We start from the raw sequence: 17,813 nt of genomic DNA on the forward strand, positions 1-17,813 counted from the left end.
GATACATTTTCTGGTTAAGAGGTGCACCAGGAACATGGGTCCTCACTTACCAGGTGTATTTACTCGGACCGCACTTTGCTACCAGTACAAAAATGTGTGTGTGCGTGTCTGTGAGCAGTGACGTATGGGCTAATCGCCAACTAAATGCTGCTGATGCTCTGTTTTGTGGTTTAAGAGCCTCCAGGTGCCCTCAGACCAATACCGGGCGAGAGAAGTTGGAGACAGAGAGAGAGAGAAGAGAGCGAGAGAGAGGGAGAGAGAGATAGAAAGTGACTTGTGCAAATCGCTCTGACAAGGACACAAACGCTGCAAGCTCCGTCCTCTCTCGCCTCGTCGAACACACACACACACACACACACACACACACACACACACACACACACACACACACCACGAGCAGCTCTTCTCACACCTCAGCATAAATCGGGAGGTGACTCCGGCTATGAACAGCTGACTCGTTAGAGGATGTTTGTCTCCGCCGTTCGGCCTCGCAACCCTCCGGCCTCCCCTCCCCAACCCCCCCAAATAAAGACTCTCATCCTTATTCCATCTTGTACAGAAAACCCTGAAGAGCATCACGTCGCCAAAACACACACATACCAGAGGTCTTCATCGGGTCCCCAAATTTTAACCAGAATCCAAACCAATCGGACCCTGGAAATCTGATTGCCCCAAGATTTTATCGGTTTATCTTGTCTTTTACCCGAGACCTTCCACAAGCGTCCAAGGGGAGAGAGACCCGGAAACCTAGTCAGTTGAGGGTTATTTCTGGATCCGAAACTGACGCGATAAGAAAAAATTCTCTCAAGCTGTTTTTTTCTAGCCTGTCAATGTTAAATGTTGGAAATGGAAAATGCTCAGGGTTAAGGGTCTTGCTCAAGGGCACTTCAGAATGACCTCCTGAGCCGCCGCCCTGCATTCCATACCTTCCTCCTGGATCCACTCGGGTATTACACACAATGACACACAGACCCCAGGTGATAGAAAGCCACCCGACCTTAATTGTCCATAAAGAAATGCTGGGTAGACCCACCTACCACACACGCACGCACGCACACACACACACACACACACACACACACACACACACACAAACACACACACACACACACACACACACACACACACACACACACACACACACACACACACACAAACACTTCAGGGCGTACCTCAAAGTCATTGGCCTTGTTGTAATGCATGTTGAGCGCCCTGAAGAGCTCGGCGTCGCGGCCCACGCTCAGCTCGTCGGCGGCGGCCACGCCCTCGTTGATGGCCTGCCGGGCAAACTTCTCCATCTGGATGTAGTAGAATTCCCGGAAGTTGCTGAACCACTTGATGAGCTGCGAGGTGATGCAGCGGTTGAACTGCGAGAGAGACGGATTGCGTTAGTTATGGGGGGATGGGCGGGAGATCGACAGATATTCGTTAAGCGTTCAGGATTACATTTTTCGGTAATATTTGCAATGTTAGTGTTATAAATGTTGATGCTCGATAGCTTCAGTTTCTGGTCTTCCTAAGGTATTTACTTCTTTATCTGGAGAGAGCTTCTAATAGGAAGAGAGAGGCGATAATGAGAGGATAACAAGGTAAGGAGAGGGGGAGAGGAGGAGGGAGCGAGAGAGGAAAGAGGGGAAGAGAATAAGAGAAAAGGGGGGGTGAGAGGAGGGTAGCAGCGGAGAAGAGGAGGTGAAGAGGAGAGGAGGAGGTGAGGAGGAGAGGAGGAGGTGAAGAGGAGAGGAGGAGGTGAGGAGGAGAGGAGGAGGTGAAGAGGAGAGGAGGAGGTGAGGAGGAGAGGAGGAGGAGAAGGGGAGAGGAGGAGGTGAGGAGGAGAGGGGAGGGAGCTGGGCTAGAGAGGTGAAGAGGAGGAAGAGAAGAGAGGACAAGAGCGGGAGAGGAGTGATGTGAAGAGAAGGAAAGAGTAGGAGAGGAGGGGATAGGGGAGAAGGAGAAGGAGGAGAGAGCAGCAGAATGGGTGGTGGAGTGAAGGGGAGGAGAGGAGGAGGAGGAGAACACACATTAAGATAATCATAATGTATGTATGTACACACACTCAGACCACACACTTTCATTACCTATAATCTATACACACTGCACAGCGGTGACTTTGACAGGGTAACACACACACACACACACACACACACACACACACACACACACACACACACACACACACACACACACACACACACACACACACACACACACACACACACACACACACACACACTCACTCCTGTCACTTCAGTAAGTTAGTGAGTCATCAATGACATCTTCAGCGTCCAGACTATGAAGTGTGTGTGTGTGTGTGTGTGTGTGTGTGCGTGCGTGCGTGTGTGAGAGAGTGTTTAGTTATTCATTGAGCATTTTTCATTATCAGTTGATACACAAATGAGATTAAACGTGGAAAATGTCCCTCAGTGAAAGTGTGTCTGTGTGTGCTCGTGAGTGTGTGTGTGTATGTCTGTGTGTGTGTGTGTGCTCAGCGAAGGGGAAAAACAGCTTTGACACGGAGATTAAGCTTGGTATTGTTACAAGACATTGTCTCGCAGGAACGAGGGATGAGCGAGAGAAAGGAGAGGCGGCGTGAAAAAATGGGAAAAACAGACAGGGAGAGAGGGGTAGACATAGAGAGAGGGAGGGTGGAGAGAGGGTTATGATGGAGGGAGGAAATGAAAGGGTGGATTGTGAATGAAAGAGAGAGGAGGAGAGGTGACATAATGGGGCATAATTGCGATTGGTGTGTGTGTGTGTTTCTGTGCGATTCCCTGTGTGTGTGTGCGTGTTGAAGGGGGGTCGACCTACAAAAGGGCAGCACGGAAGGAACCTGAAAACTCAAACGCAATTAACACACACACACACACACACACACACACACACACACATACAGTGTCATCTGCCCTTCAGAAAACACACAACAGCCATGTCACGCACATCATTAACACACAAGAACAGCATATGCACATAGGAGTAAACACACACATACACACAGCATGTAATGAATTCACTTTCCTAAAAACGGTATCAGTAGGGCCTTGCAAAAACTGTCAGAGGTCATATAATAATAATAATAATTAAAAATTATATAGAAATTATAAAATATAAAATAAAAGATTTGATAAAATAGCATAGTAAATAAATGATAATAAACTATTATAAACAAATAAATAAATACAAATAATACAAAATAATAATAATAATAATAATAATAATAATAATAATAATAAACCATTTTTATTATTGCATTAAATTACTGATATAGAGCCTAAATGACAACATAACTATTTAAAAAATGAAAGAAATATATATAATCAAATAACAACAGGACCGTTGTTTCCGCAGTGATGTGACTTTCAAAAAGATTCCCCCAGGAGTGTAATACACTTCTTACTGTAATTCTTTCTGTTAAAAAACAAAAACAAAAGAGACAAAACCCCCACCAAATCAATAAAAGCTACACCCGGGGGCTCCAGCAGGCTAAAGATCAGACTATTGACCCAGAACGCAGATCCACACCAGGCTCATTGACGCCGGCCCGTCAGGAGGCTCCGTGCCCAGGGAGGGCCAGAGGACCAGGGGGTTCCAACCCCAGGTCTCCCAAACAGTCGCAGGGCTGATTAAAACGTTATTATATCCATATCCTGATATCCATACACTCAGGATTTTCAACCGCAAGTAATTTGTATTATCACAGAAAATAGGAAACAGGAAAAAAGGGGAAATAAGACTTAAATAACGTCAGGCTTTATACCACACAACTGATTAGACAAGCATTTATTTTAATTCACACATTCACCGCAAGCGCACACACACACACACACACACACACACACACACACACACACACACACACACACACACACACACATTCCACCAGGCAGCCTCGCTGCTTGTCACAATCAGCACACATTGAAAAGAAAGAGAGAGTGAAGAGACTGACACAAAAGACTACTAGAAAGAGAGAATTCAGATGGAGGTGAGAAAAACGCTGATTGCAGTGAATGCCATTTTGTGTTGATGGCAAAAAGAGAGGGAGAGAGAGAAAGAGGGGAAAAGCGAAAGTGTCAGTCTTCACTATTTTCTCCTCCGCCTGACGGTGACCCCTCGTCACCCCATCCCCCACCCACTTACCCTGCGGCCATGTTGGAGGAGCACACACACATACACACACACGCACGCACGCACACACACAGACACACACACACACACACACACACTTTAAGAACGTCCCCACTTCAACCAGATCGGCACATTAGAGGACAAATTCCGAAAGTGCTTCATCAACGGTTTATCTACCCTTCTTTTTTTGCACTCCAGTAAGAAAAGCTGGTGTCTAAACTTTTTTCATATTTTTGTTCCCATGCATTTTCGACTTTTTTTTTTAACTTGACCTGCCACCATGCACTTTGGTGAAGTGATGACAGGGTGTGCGGAGTGCACAACGAGGCCTTTAACTCAAGTCATCAAACCTCCAAAATCAGCACGATTCAGTTGTAGGAAAAGCATGTGCATTTACTGTTTCCTCGGGTGAAGACAAGCAAACAGGATTTTTACTTTCTGAACCTGGAATTTAGGCAGATAATCAGGAAAAAACAAAACAAAACAAAAAAAAATGAAAATGACTCAACACCCAGGAAAAGAAGAAAGAAAGAAAGCAAAATAAAATAAATCTAGATTTTTTTTTTTTTTTTAATTGTCAAAATTTCAAAGAAAAAATGACAAAAAATAGGAAAAAGTAAACAGGGGAAATTGTTCAGAAAGCAAAATTTCCCTCCAGAGTTTCGAGTCAACCATGTAGATTTGTTAATGAGCATCAACCAAGGAGTCTCACCAGCTGGAAACAGTGCACGGCCGGAGCAAAAAAATGGAAACAGGGAGTTTACTGGACCTGGAATGTTCCACCTCTGGTCGATGGACTCTATTCGTATGAAGAATTGGAGGTTTCCAGTACTATCTTGTATCTCGTGAACAGGAGTGTTAGCAATTGAGAGTCCGATGAAGCCTCCTGATCAGATAGAGAGGGAGAGAGAGGACTCGGAAGGAGCTCGCTGAGCGTCTAATTAGTTATTTCCAGTCTTAACCAGCTCTTAATTACTCCCAGAGACTCACTGAAGACCAGACTGCAGAGACGATCAGCCTGGTCAGAAGGCAATTACACTGAGTGTGTGTGTGTGTGTGTGTGTGTGTGTGTGTGTGTGTGTGTGTGTGTGTGTGTGTGTGTGTGCCTCCATGTAGAACTGTCACGATTATTACGTAATCAGTGCCTGGTGGCGTTTTTTTGAGCAGCTCTGGATCATTTTGTGAAATAGTTAAGATTCCACAATAATGTGTTTGAATCAGAATTTAAGGGGAATATTTAGCTCACTGTAAAAACGTTATCATTGCACTAATACACTATTACATTATTACTACACTATTGTTAATACACTATTCTTACGCTAATATTACTAGTCTCACACAATTATTACACTGTTAATATTAAACTCTTTTACCAGTATAATTACACTATTATTATTACACAGTGGCATAACATGATAAATAGACTTTCATTGTTAGTTGCAATTATTTAACAAAGACTACGCTTGAGTTTACACTAAAATGTCATGATCGTGACAGCGCTACCTTCACGTCTAACTGTGAGGTTGTATATACAGTGCTGTGTGTGTATGTGTGTTTGTGTGTGTGAGTGTGTGTAACTATGTAAGTGTGTGCGTGAGTGTGTGTGTGCATGAGACTATAGGCATGTGTGTATAGTACTGTATGTACTGTATGTGAGAGAGAGGCTGTGTGTTTGTGTGTGTGTGTGTGTGTGTGTATATGTGTGTGTGTGTGTGTGGGTGGGTGCGTGTGTGTTTGTGTGTGTCCATCTCTCTTATAGCATTGTTTGCTTGTGTGTGCATCTTAGCAATTGAAAACAAGTGTGTGTGTGTGTGTGTGTGTGTGTGTGTGTGTGTGTGTGTGTGTGTGTGTGTGTGTGTGCGTGCGTGCGTGCGTGCATGTATGTGTGTGCGTGCGTGCGTGTCTAAAACAGTTGTCAGGTCAACCCACTTCCCACACTCATGACACTACACTGTGTCTGTGTATGTGTGTGTGGAAGGTTGAACCTTCAGGACCGGCTTCCCAGGGGCCGACGCCCATTCAGCTCCAATTAGGAAGAAGAGCCATTCAGTGTCTTAACTCCCCCTCAGAGGAGACAGGGGCGAGGGGGACTATAGGAGCAAATGAGAGAGGGGAGCAGGGTGGGGGTGACCCGGATTTTTGGAAATATGGTAATGATGAGGGACATGAATGCAATGGGAATGGAGGCGCACAACAAACACACATTGTTGTACTGGTATCAAAGTGAGGTCCAAGTAAATACACCTGGTAAGTGCGGACGCATGTTTCTGGTGCACTTCTAAACCAAAACATAGTCAATGGGCACAGACGGCCAAGTAAAACAATAGTAAAACAAACACATACTGTATAAACCATCATTATATTTCATTAAAATTGGTATTAAAAGTATAACATCTAACTCTGTTATAATATTTTTTTTATCCTGAAATAATTTCTCAACGGAGATATATAAAACTTAATTAAAAAAACATAAAATGTGAAGAATTACATAAAAAAATTGTGCCAGTTATATTTAGCCTTACCGTAATTTTCCAATCTGAAATATTATTTCTATATTTCTATTTCTATATTACTAATACTATGTTTATTTCTTATCAAACATAAATATAATAAACCTAAAATAAATAAAAACACACAAAAATAAATGATATAAAAAATATCTTATAAAAGTAAAATGTGTTAATCAACTCATTTCTGCGTTACAGTGTTGACAGGCATCCTACCACAGGATCGCCACTTTAAAGCTCTTTAAAACTTTAAAACCCATCTGCCGTCTAAATACCGAATTAGTCCAGATCCATTTTTTTTTGCTTAATCAGTTTAATTTAAGCAGTGTTTGGAGAAAGACGTGAGAATGGATTGCATTCGATTAAAAATCCTAAAACAGCTAATATCAGCCTGCTGAGAATAATTTGTTTTTTAATGTATTCAAAATACAACTTTACGTTTAATTAAATCGTTTCCTAAATCTGTCTGGAGAAAAAGTATTTCCCACGTTTTAAATTTGCAAAGATCTTAAAATTCTACATAAAAAGAAAAAGAAACATAAATAAATAAAATAAATGGAATGTATTGAAGTGGAACAATCACTGAACCTGTTGAGTCCATCTCAACAAAAATTTAATTATTTCAATTTTATTATCAATTATAGAGAGGTTTTAGTATAGTTTGATCTTTGCATAAAGGACATGTTTGTGCCGAAAGTCTCCAAGGAAATAAAAACTGAAACGTGCACATCATACTTGCACCAGTTTGTCAAAATAATTGATTTCTGATTAATTCTTATCATTATATATACTTGCTTAATAACCAAAACTGTCTGAAACAATCTATTACAATCAGACTATCACGCTAAATATTGACAATCTAAAATTTGTAAAAAAAATATATAACATAAAACATAATTGAAAGAAATAGAATGTACTGAAGTGGAAAATGAGATCAAATTTTCATGAATAAATGTGGATTCATCATCTTTTAAAGGAAGGCTGCGTGAAACAACAAGGAGGATATTCAGGAAATCAATCAATTCAATTAACTTCATCAATTAAATTGATACACACTCAAATCAAGTCTTAAAATAAATAACCCCACCCTTAGAGGGTAAACACTCGAAGGATAGGATAAGATAACACTTCATTAATTCCCGGGAGAAATTCAGGCGATTAATCAATGAAATGCATTCATTATTATCATTATTTTCTTCCTTTTTCCCTAATTTGCTAAATCAACAAAACTCTAAAACTGTGCAGGAACTGAGAGCTACACTTGGATTTGTGTTTCTGACTCTCATCCTCTCTACTTGTGAGCGAATGAACCGACCCACCGTTTGATTGCTTAGCAACCCCTCTGTTTGCCCGGCAACCTGGTGTCCGGGGGCAACGCTGGTTGCCATGGCAGCGGGTCGTCGTGGATGTGGCATTGACGTGAGGAAGCGAGTGGTCACCACACATATACCACCACACACACCATCCCAAGGGCAGCTGGTGTGTGTGTGTGTGTGTGTGTGTGCGTGTGTGTGTGTGTGTGTGTGTGTGTGTGTGTGTGTGTGTGTGTGTGTGTGTGTGTGTGTGTGTGTGTGTGTGTGTGTGTGTGTGTGCTCATTTGAATACGAATTGTCCCGAATCTGTCGTAGCTTTTGCAGTAAACAGCAAAACAAGCCGAGTCTTTGTTCTGGAACTATTGTTCTGTTTGTCATTACTTTTATTATTTTGGAATGCCCCGACCTCGCCCATCCCCAGCCCCCCTCCGTCTGTGTCTTTCTCTGGCCCCCACGCCCATCATCTCAAACACACACACACACACACACGTTTGTGAAAAAATATTTTCATTGAATATGAATATATAATATTGAATATATTGTTTGTTAGTTATATTAATTTATATATTGAAAATGTCAATGCATGCATGTTTATGTATTGTGGGTGTGTGTGTGTGTGTGTGAGTGTGTGTTTGTGTGTGTACTACAGTACAGTATATATGTGAGAGTGTGCACAAACACACACACACACACACACACACACACACACACACACACACACACACACACACACACACACACACACACACACACACACACACATTCTTGAACTGGTAAGTGAGGACCGAGTAAAGATACCTGGTAAGTGAGGACCCATGGTTACCCATGGGCACTTCTATACCAAAAAATAGCCAATTTGAAGACCTCACACACCAACACTCATAGACCCGCAGAGCGATTAAGGCCAGGAGGAACTCCTAATTATGCAACAAAGACACGGACAGACTGGCCCCCATCTGTGCTTCAGGGGTGTCACAGAAACACACGCACACACACATTCATGTACCGCTATCAAAGTGAGGTCCCATAAAATACACCTGTGCACCTCGAAACCAAATAAATACCTGGCATTGGCATCATTTAGAAAACAACAAAAAAGGGGGAAAAACAACTTTGTTTCCACTTTAAACTTTCTCTCCTCTAAGTTGGGAACACAACATCCTAAAGATCGATGGGGGGGTCAAAATTTGGTTCTTTTTGACTTCTTCACTTGAAAGCCACACTTTTTTTTTTAACTCTCCACCGATACTGAAGCACTTGTTATGTTTTAATGATTGATACGTCGTGTTTGTATCTGCACTAAATGTTTCAATCCGTCAATGCCGACTTTTGTCCTACCTTGACGTCGGAGAAGAACATCTTGAGCATGTTGGAGGATGGGTATCGTGTGTAGAAAAACATGAGCTTGGCCTTCTTCAGGTGGTTTGGGGAGAGACCCTCCTGAATCTGGAAACACCAGTGGTCAAGGAAACACTCTGAGACAACTTTGGAGTTTGTTCCCACGCTACGGAAATCAAGAATCACATATTTTTTACAAAAATAATGATAATAATTATGATGACGATAACAATTATAAAAATAAAAAAAAGGAAAATAATAACTTTCATTTATGAATGTGTTTTCAAGCTGCTGTGAGACACTTAAAAAATGTATAGAAATTGATGTTGACTTCGACATCAACGTCAAAACAAGACAACCCTTTTCGTGATTGGTCAGACCAGTACACATTGTGGGGGAAACATTGGAAAAATCAACAATGCAAAAAGTGAAACTCCAATAACTGCACGTGCGCGAGATTTTAAATGTGGTGTTACAACAGCACGCATGTCCTTTTTTTCGATATTTGTGTATATTTGGCAATTTTTATTTTATTTTTTACTTAATTTTTATTCCATTTTTATTATTGTTTTTATCATTATTATTTTTTTTTTTTATCAGCCTTTAGCTTTTTGAAATGCTTACCGTCTTTAAAGAAAGCCGCCCCTGGTGAAATGAATATATTCTGATTCGGATTCTCATGGCATTTCAGCATATATTATACGAGTATAGTATTATAGTGTTTCTGGAAGGGAATTCGTTTTGAATAAATAGAGGCTCCATTCAGCCTGCTGGGTTTGGACCCAATCCAATCCACTCTTCCATGTTTATCCCACTGACTCGACAAGGGGAATAATAATTTCGGACACCCCCGGTAGTCGGCCACACGGTAAAGTCCATCTTTGTTTTCAGAATGTGTGTGTGTGTGTGTGACAACAGCTGTGGCCCACCACTCTGCCATTTCCCCGCCACATTAACAGCCCTATAATCTATCAGAGAGGATGGGCCAATCAATGGACAACCCCCACCCCCCCCCCCCCCCCCCCCGCAAGGTCAATTAGCGTGCACACACACACACACACACACACACACACCCAGGGGTCCTATTTGACTGTAAAGGGACATTCAGAAAGACAGCGCAAGAGGGAAGAAAGAGAGGATGGATGGAGAGAAATAGATAGGGTTGCCATTTTAGGGTCTCTTCACTTATATGTTTGTATATTTTTAACGGCGATGTTTACACTTTTTCTTTATGTTGTAGGTTACCTTCACATAACAGCACCTATATTTTCAACTACATTATTTACACTTGTCCGTTTTAATTCGACGTTATCTAGACATAATGTCTGTGTATATATTTATTTATTTAGTTATTTTTCCAGTTATATTTTTCTTCTCTTTTTTTTCTTTTCCTGTTTTATTTTTTTTTTGATTTTCCACTTGCTTTGGCAATTTGAACATATGTTTCCCCCATGCCAATAAAGCTTAATAGAATAGATACATATGTTATCTTCACAAATTTTTCAATATATATTAAACAAAAAATATATATATATATATACACAGTTTATACCGCAATTTGACTGTGACATTTACATTTTTCAGTTTCAATTTTATGTTTTGTTCATTTGAATTAAAAAATACAATATATTTATTATTTATTATACTTTGTGTTTTCCTTTTACTTTGGCAATTTAATGTTTTATGTTTCCCGTAAAGCTTAATGAATCAAATTACATTGAAAAGTAACTGTATGTGAAACTGTATTGAAATGTAAGTATTAAAAGTCTGTCCGTCCTGCGACATCCATTTAGCATCATCATCTGAGTGGACAACAACATCATCATCTGTTTAACATGCATGCCAAGCTGACACTGAGTGTGTGTGTGTATGTGTGTATTTGTATGTTCGTGCACAAGCTTGGATCTGACACACTCTTACTCTTTTAAACACATCCACAGACACAGAAACACACATACACACACACACACACACACACACACACACACACACACACACACACACACACACACACACACACACACAAACTGACCCAAAGTAAACAGAGAAAACCATGTCCTAATAAACAAAGACAGACGTGTGTGTTTTGTACAGATACATTATATCAGCTGTAACTTGACCTTGCTGCCAGGTGTGTGTGTGTGTGTGTGTATGTGTGTGTGTGTGCGTGCGTGCGTGTGTGTCTGTGTGTATGCGTGCGTGGGTGCGTGTGTGTGTGTGCAGGGGGATCGACAGAGGGAGGGGGGATAGATCCATAAATGAATGTGGAACAGCTGCTCAGTGTGGCACAACGGATTAAAGATACACAGACCCTTGTGTGTGTGTGTGTGTGTGTGTGTGTGTGTGTGTGTGTGTGTGTGTGTGTGTGTGTGTGTGTGTGTGTGTGTAGGTGAGAAGTTTACAACATGTTGAAACAACAAACATGAGTTGTTCCTGTTATATGAATGTGTTTTTGCTGGGTTCTGTTGATGTGTGTGTGTGTGTGTGTGTGTGTGTGTGTGTGTGTGTGTGTGTGTGTGTGTGTGTGTGTGTGTGTGTGTGTGTGTGTGTGTGTTGTGCGTGCACCCTGCAGGTGAATGATGGATGATGAAAAACAGCCTAACCTAACTGGCTTGTCTTTCTTTAAGCTCCGAAAAACCACACAGGCTCTCATGGCCGCCAACTCCCCCAATGCAAATATCTGGAAAATATAGAAATACTAAAAATAAACAAAGGAGAGATGGAGAGAGAGCGAGAGAGAGAGAGAGAGAGAGAGAGGGAGATGGAGAGAGAGAGAGAGAGAGAGAGAGAAAAGGACGATTGTACAGTGACTGTACAATCTTTATGTGCACTGCTCTTCACTGTGGTTTTTTTTTATTTATTTATATTTTATTATTTTAATTTTATTGTATTTTTGTAGACTAATTACTGGAACCCATTAAACATGATTTTTTTTTTTTACTTTGAGTCCTTGGTTCTTTTAGTTTAGAAAATGAAAAAAAGATGAGTACTCAAACATTTCAAGTTCTTTCTGTTATATGCAGCATGCATATTATCCTAGGAAGGAATTTTAGCGTGAAAAATATATTTTTTCAACACTCTTGCAAACTGCACCGCAACATTTGAGAAAAGCTCAATGCAAAAAAGAAAGCTTAATCCCCTAAATCTTGAAAATCGGGAAAACCCATGAGAGATAAAGATATCGTTATTCAATTAAATAAAATTAGCTATCAATAAATCCTTAGCCAGCATGAATGTAAAGTAAAAAAAAAAAAAAAAAGATTCCGTGGAGATAAAAACAAATCTTGATGTGAATTAATGTTATTTCAACCTCATAATGGATGAAGAGCATTTTGGGGAATAAAACAGGATGAATGAAAATAGAGGTGTTGAGTAAAAAGGAGGCGACATCTAAATGGTCTTTGAAGGCGACACAATGAGCAGCTGCAAGGAGCTTCTGTTCGCCAGCTTCAAAGTCTTAACGTGCTTTCTTTGTGTTCTTCACACACATGCGTCTTGATGGCTTTGTGTGTTTGTGTGTGTGTGTGTGTGTGTGTGTGTGTGTGTGAAGGCCTCTAGCTATAAAAGGTAAGAAATGAAAGAAGAACAACTACCTGCGAGCACCTGTCCTGACAATGGAAGTGTGCACGTGTCCATGTGAAAGGATGCAAAGAGAGAGAGAGAGAGATAGACAGAGAGAGAGAGAGAGAGAGAGTGAAGGAGAGAGATCTATATAAAGTGTTATTAGTAAAACTTTTGAATTTCCAATGCGGAAAATCCCTGATTGCACACACATTCTTATACAGTACGGTCCAGTAAATACACCTGGTAAGTGACGACCCATTTTCCTAGCGCACTACTAAACCAAAAAATGTTCAATTCGGAGACAGGTCCTCACAAATAGAGTAAAACAAATACACACCAATCGATATTTAGGAAGCCGGCATCAATGACATAAAACATTCACCTGCGCCTCTATAAGGTCTTTGAAATATGATTAGCTTTGAGCTTCAGTGTACTAGATCTAACCACACATACACACACACACACACGCACACACACACGCACACACACACGCACACACGCACACACTCACACACACACACACACACACACACACACCTTCTCTCTCACAGGGAAATATGATTTGCTTTGAGTGTTTATGTACAAAGTCTTAATGATGAAAGGGAAGCGGACGGCACAAGAGGAGGGTGTGTGTGTGTGTGTGTGTGTGTGTGTGTGTGTGTGTGTGTGTGTGTGTGAGAGAGAGAGAGAGAGTAAGACAGACAGAGACCCCGTTTCTCATCACCTCCGAGCAACGCCCCGACTTAAAAGGCGGCTTAAGAGAGCAGTGTGCGACCCGTTTAATCTTCCCCCTCTACTCTCCCAAGACCTGGTGCGCGACGTTTCATCCTCCCCCACTCAGCGGGCGGGGTGAGAAGAGCCGGAGCCAATTAAAGCAGATTAATTGATATTAAAGACTTGCTACGGCGACTATACTGCCACTGCCGCCGAAAGGTCTGAGTGTGTGTGCGCTCGGTGCTTGTGTTTATGTGTGTGTGTGTGTGTTTCTGCATTCACCATTCTGAGCAGGGACGCAAATTTTAAGCAAATAATTTCCTAAATCGATAGCTGTTAACCTTAACAAACAATCGTTGCTTAATTGATAACGTAAAAGCTAATGACGTCACCAGGGGGGCGGCGCCAGGTCGCGCGGGGACCTACGCGGCGTCGCGCACCTTTTCAATTCAATGGAGAAGTTCGAGGCAAGACTCGCCGAGTTGTTTCGCGCATACAGGAATATTTACGACATGTCTTTGCTTTTTTCTCAACTTCCCTCTGTCGCTCCGGTGTGTACTACTACTTCCTGGCTGGGTTTTTGTTTTTTTTTCCCCGAAACGGCCTGCGCCCCAAACACTCCCGTTGATACAATTACAATAAGACCATAGATTGTTCAGTTCTTATCAAAAAGACAAAATCTTAATCGATTAAATTCTGTTTAGCAATTAATTGAATGATAGGAGGTTTCATCCCTCATTCTGAATTTTTGGCTGATAGGGACGTGAAACCCAGGCTCACCATTTAGGGGGAAAAGGCCACAGAAATAACAAGGCACTGAGACGTAAAGTAAGTCACCTTTCTGACTTGGCATTTCCACTTCACTTCCACATTTTGCCGTTCATTTCAAAAAGCTTTCGTTTAATCTTTTGTTTGAACCATTGAGTGAGAATCTCTGCATCATGAAAAAAACGTTTTTATCTATTGAGATTTTAGGAAGGTGGTCTGATTATGGAACTATTTTCTTGTAGTCTGAAGTGAAAATATTGAGTTGGTAAAACCCATATCTTATGTAAAAATATTGAACTCAAGTTAAAATAATAATAAAATAAAAAACCTACTGATTTGTGAAGCTTAAAGTACAGATGTTTATTTTACACACGTGGGGATAAGGATACGGTGCTGCCGGAGTAGGGCGAGATGTCGGCCATGTCTTGCAGGTCGCCGCACTCAGACTTGATGAGGGAGAGCGACAGACTCTCCGGCCCGCCGCCATGTTGGCTCGGCGAGCTCTGCCGGTGGTGGTGGTGGTGGTGGTGGTGGCTAAGATGGGCGCCGCCCAGCGCCGCCATTTTGGTCCGGAGGCTGACAGTCTCCCGTGTCATGTCTAAAGAGTCGGGCGAGGAGCGGTGGTGGTCCTTGGGACCCGCTTGGGGGTAGCCGTGCGACCCCAGCGGGCCCTGAAAGGGGTAGCCCATGAGCGGCAGGGGGAACGGGTGGCGGAAGGAGGCGGGGCTGAACCCCAGCGAGGGGTGGAGGGAGGGGTGGTGCGGAGGAGGAGCTGGGGGAGCGAGGGAGGGGTTGAGGCCCTCCCCTCCTCCGCCCTTGCGCACCACCAGCGAGAGCGCCTCCGTCTGGTCATTGGGTGTGGGGACACCACTTAGCGCGCTGAAGGAGTCCAGCGGGCTCGGCACCATCACATCACCAAAGCAGTGTAGCCTCTGGGCGGAGGCGTGGTAATTGGGGGCGGGGCTTCCGTCGCCATTCAGGCCCAGGGCCAGGGCTCCGCTCCCAAAGCGGGAGTCCGGGGCCAGCGGGCCGTAGAGTGGCGGGCAGGAGGACGATGACAGGGAGGAGTTGGAGTGGGAGGAGGAGGAGGGCGGGGCCACCAGTGTGTCGCCATGGCGACTGTGGGGGTAGGGGTGATGGTTGGCGATGGCGCGCTTGGGCGAGGAGAAGCCCTTGACGACAGTGTCGACCACCTGCGACACGGCGCAGTTCAGCTCCTGCTTAAGTGTCTCCGCCAGCCGCCGTCCTCCCGTCGTCTTCCTCTTCATCAGCCTCTCTCCGCGCCTCTCCTCCTCTTCCTCTACCTCCTCCTCTTCTTCCTCCTTGCCGTCCTCCTCGTCCTCGGCGTCCCCGTCCCGGAGGACCTGCTCCCGGAGCAGGGCTCTGGCCCGGTCCAGGAACAGACCCGGGTCCAGCTCGGGTGGTGGGCCGCGGCTGTGCCGGCCTCGCGCCTCGCGGTGCCGCTCCTCCAGGCCGTCGGAGCGCACACTGTCCTCCGACAGGTTGCCGTCCTCCTCCCGGTCGCAGTTCCCCCCGTCGCCTACACCCGGTCCGTGGAGGTTCTCCTCCTCGTCCTCCTCCGTCTCGGAGTCGTAGATCTGGTAGAACTTCTCCTGCAGCTGGCGAAGCTGTTTCTAAAGAGATGAAGGAAAAGAATATGCCATTAAAAAATACATACAGCTGAAGTTAAAATGTAATTTCTTATCTGTTTTGTCTCGAGAATGTTTGGTCTTTATGTTGAAATATTTCTGATGGAGACGAGTTTCTTATTTTCTCATCCTTACCCTTCCATTCAAATTTGACTTATTTGTTGACTATCAAAGTGCTCATGAGAGACTGAATTAGAGGTGGTATAGCCGTAAGGGTCCCCTTATTGTATTGTGGACTTAAGTGGATTTTGTTTTATAAACATTTTTGGAAGCTATATCCATGGTTGGTGTCGGGCCCTGTGCTGTATTGTGTCTAGCTGTAATCTGTCCTCCACCGACCTGCATGTCCTCTAGCTGCAGCTTGAGCTGCCGGCGCTCCTCCTCTCGCTGCTCCTGCCTGGAGCAGACCAGCTGGGCCAAGCTGTGCTGCTGCTGCGGCAGGCGCTGCTTGCGCTTGTTCTCGCGGTAAACCTCCCCGACACCTCCCCGTGAACCTGGCGAGCTCAGGAGCGACGGTGGGCGTTCAGCCCCATGGTCGGCGCCGTTGCGTTGGTGTACCTCACCCTGTCGGCCGCCCTCATGGCTCTGGTCGCCGGAGCGGACCAGCGGCGAGTGGCTCATGCCACGGATGATGTTCTCCACGCGAGCTCGCTTGGCCCGCAGGTGCTCGTCCGTCAGCCTCTCCAGGTCAAAGGAGGAGAGGGAGAGCGGCGCAGGGGGAGGCGGGGGTGGAGGAGGGGGCGGGGGCAGAGGGTGAGGCAGAGCCGGGTGGGAGGTCCGACCAAAGGCGGGGGTACCGGAGGGGGCGAGAGGAGGCCCCGGGGAGAGGCAGTTAGACGGGCTGTCGCGGGACGAGGAGTTGCTGCAGGCGTCCTCAGCCTGGATCTCCGAGCCCCCGCTGGACAGAGTGCCACTCCCCTGTGGTGGAGAGGGTTAAAGGGTTAAACCGCCGATGGATGGAAGGATGGATAGATGACACGGGAAAAAAGGGGTCGCACCTGGAAACCGGAATCGTTCCCTCCGTTCTTCCCCATGTTGCTCTTCAGCAACTGGGAGATGATGGTGGCCCCGGAGAAGGACATCATGGAGTCCTCGTACGAATTGGCCCTCTTCAGCAGCTTCCTGAGGACGTTGGACTTCTCGGCGTCCCCGGCAACCGCCCCGTGGCTGTGCGTGACCAGGGAGCAGTCCCCGTTCTGGTCGGGGCCGTGGGATTGGTTCATGGCGTTGAGGAGGGTCTCCCTGGCGTGGGCGAAGATGACACTGCCCACGGTCCTTTTCACCCCAATGTCGACGCGCCGGCGCTTGGTCTGCCTACTTAGGAGGGCTGAGCTGTCATGATCAGGCATCACGCGGGGCAGCTAAAGGGGCATGGCAAGGGGGGACCTCGCAGACAGACACAAGGGGCCGCGGCGTTTTGGGGAACCTGCGTAAAGACACAAGAAATGCGAAAATAACTTTTGTTCTATCCAGAGAGAAGCAATAGAATAAGCAACTAGATAAAAAGAAAATGAACTGCACTTTCACCAAAACATTATTAAAAATTGTATTAATGACAAAATTGTTTCATTTACCAAACAAATTATATTTGAGATACTGTATTGTGGTTATTTTCAGCAATTTTCTTCAAATCAAATTTGGAGTTTTTAATAGTTATTCATTGTTTTTTTACAGTTTATAAAACAGTATATCTTTAATTCAAAAGAATGTCAAAAAACAATTAAAAGAAGATATTGATAACGATAACAAAGACCATGATCAACTCTTCATAAAATGTATTTCACAATTTGAAACAAAAAAGCATGGAGCAACACGCCCCTCAAAATCCCACCCAAAAATAT

General features: G+C 44.1%; 1 protein-coding gene across 1 annotated transcript in view; it reads right to left on the reverse strand.

Annotated features, from left to right (window-relative positions):
- The window catches only part of LOC307246202 (prospero homeobox protein 1-like), a gene marked incomplete at both ends in the record, with an annotated part of 27,376 nt that extends 10,055 nt beyond the window's left edge, over positions 1–17,321 (reverse strand). Inside the window, 5 exons of the mRNA XM_080022048.1 lie at positions 1,173–1,367; positions 9,278–9,385; positions 14,713–15,957; positions 16,312–16,890; positions 16,971–17,321. Of these exons, the coding sequence (XP_079878174.1) occupies positions 1,173–1,367; positions 9,278–9,385; positions 14,713–15,957; positions 16,312–16,890; positions 16,971–17,321 (2,478 nt within the window). The remainder of the gene's footprint in view (positions 1–1,172; positions 1,368–9,277; positions 9,386–14,712; positions 15,958–16,311; positions 16,891–16,970) is intronic.
- Between the last annotated feature and the right edge of the window lie 492 nt (positions 17,322–17,813).

Source organism: Zeus faber, assembly GCF_960531495.2.
Source record: "Zeus faber genome assembly, chromosome: 2".
Lineage (NCBI taxonomy): Eukaryota > Metazoa > Chordata > Actinopteri > Zeiformes > Zeidae > Zeus > Zeus faber.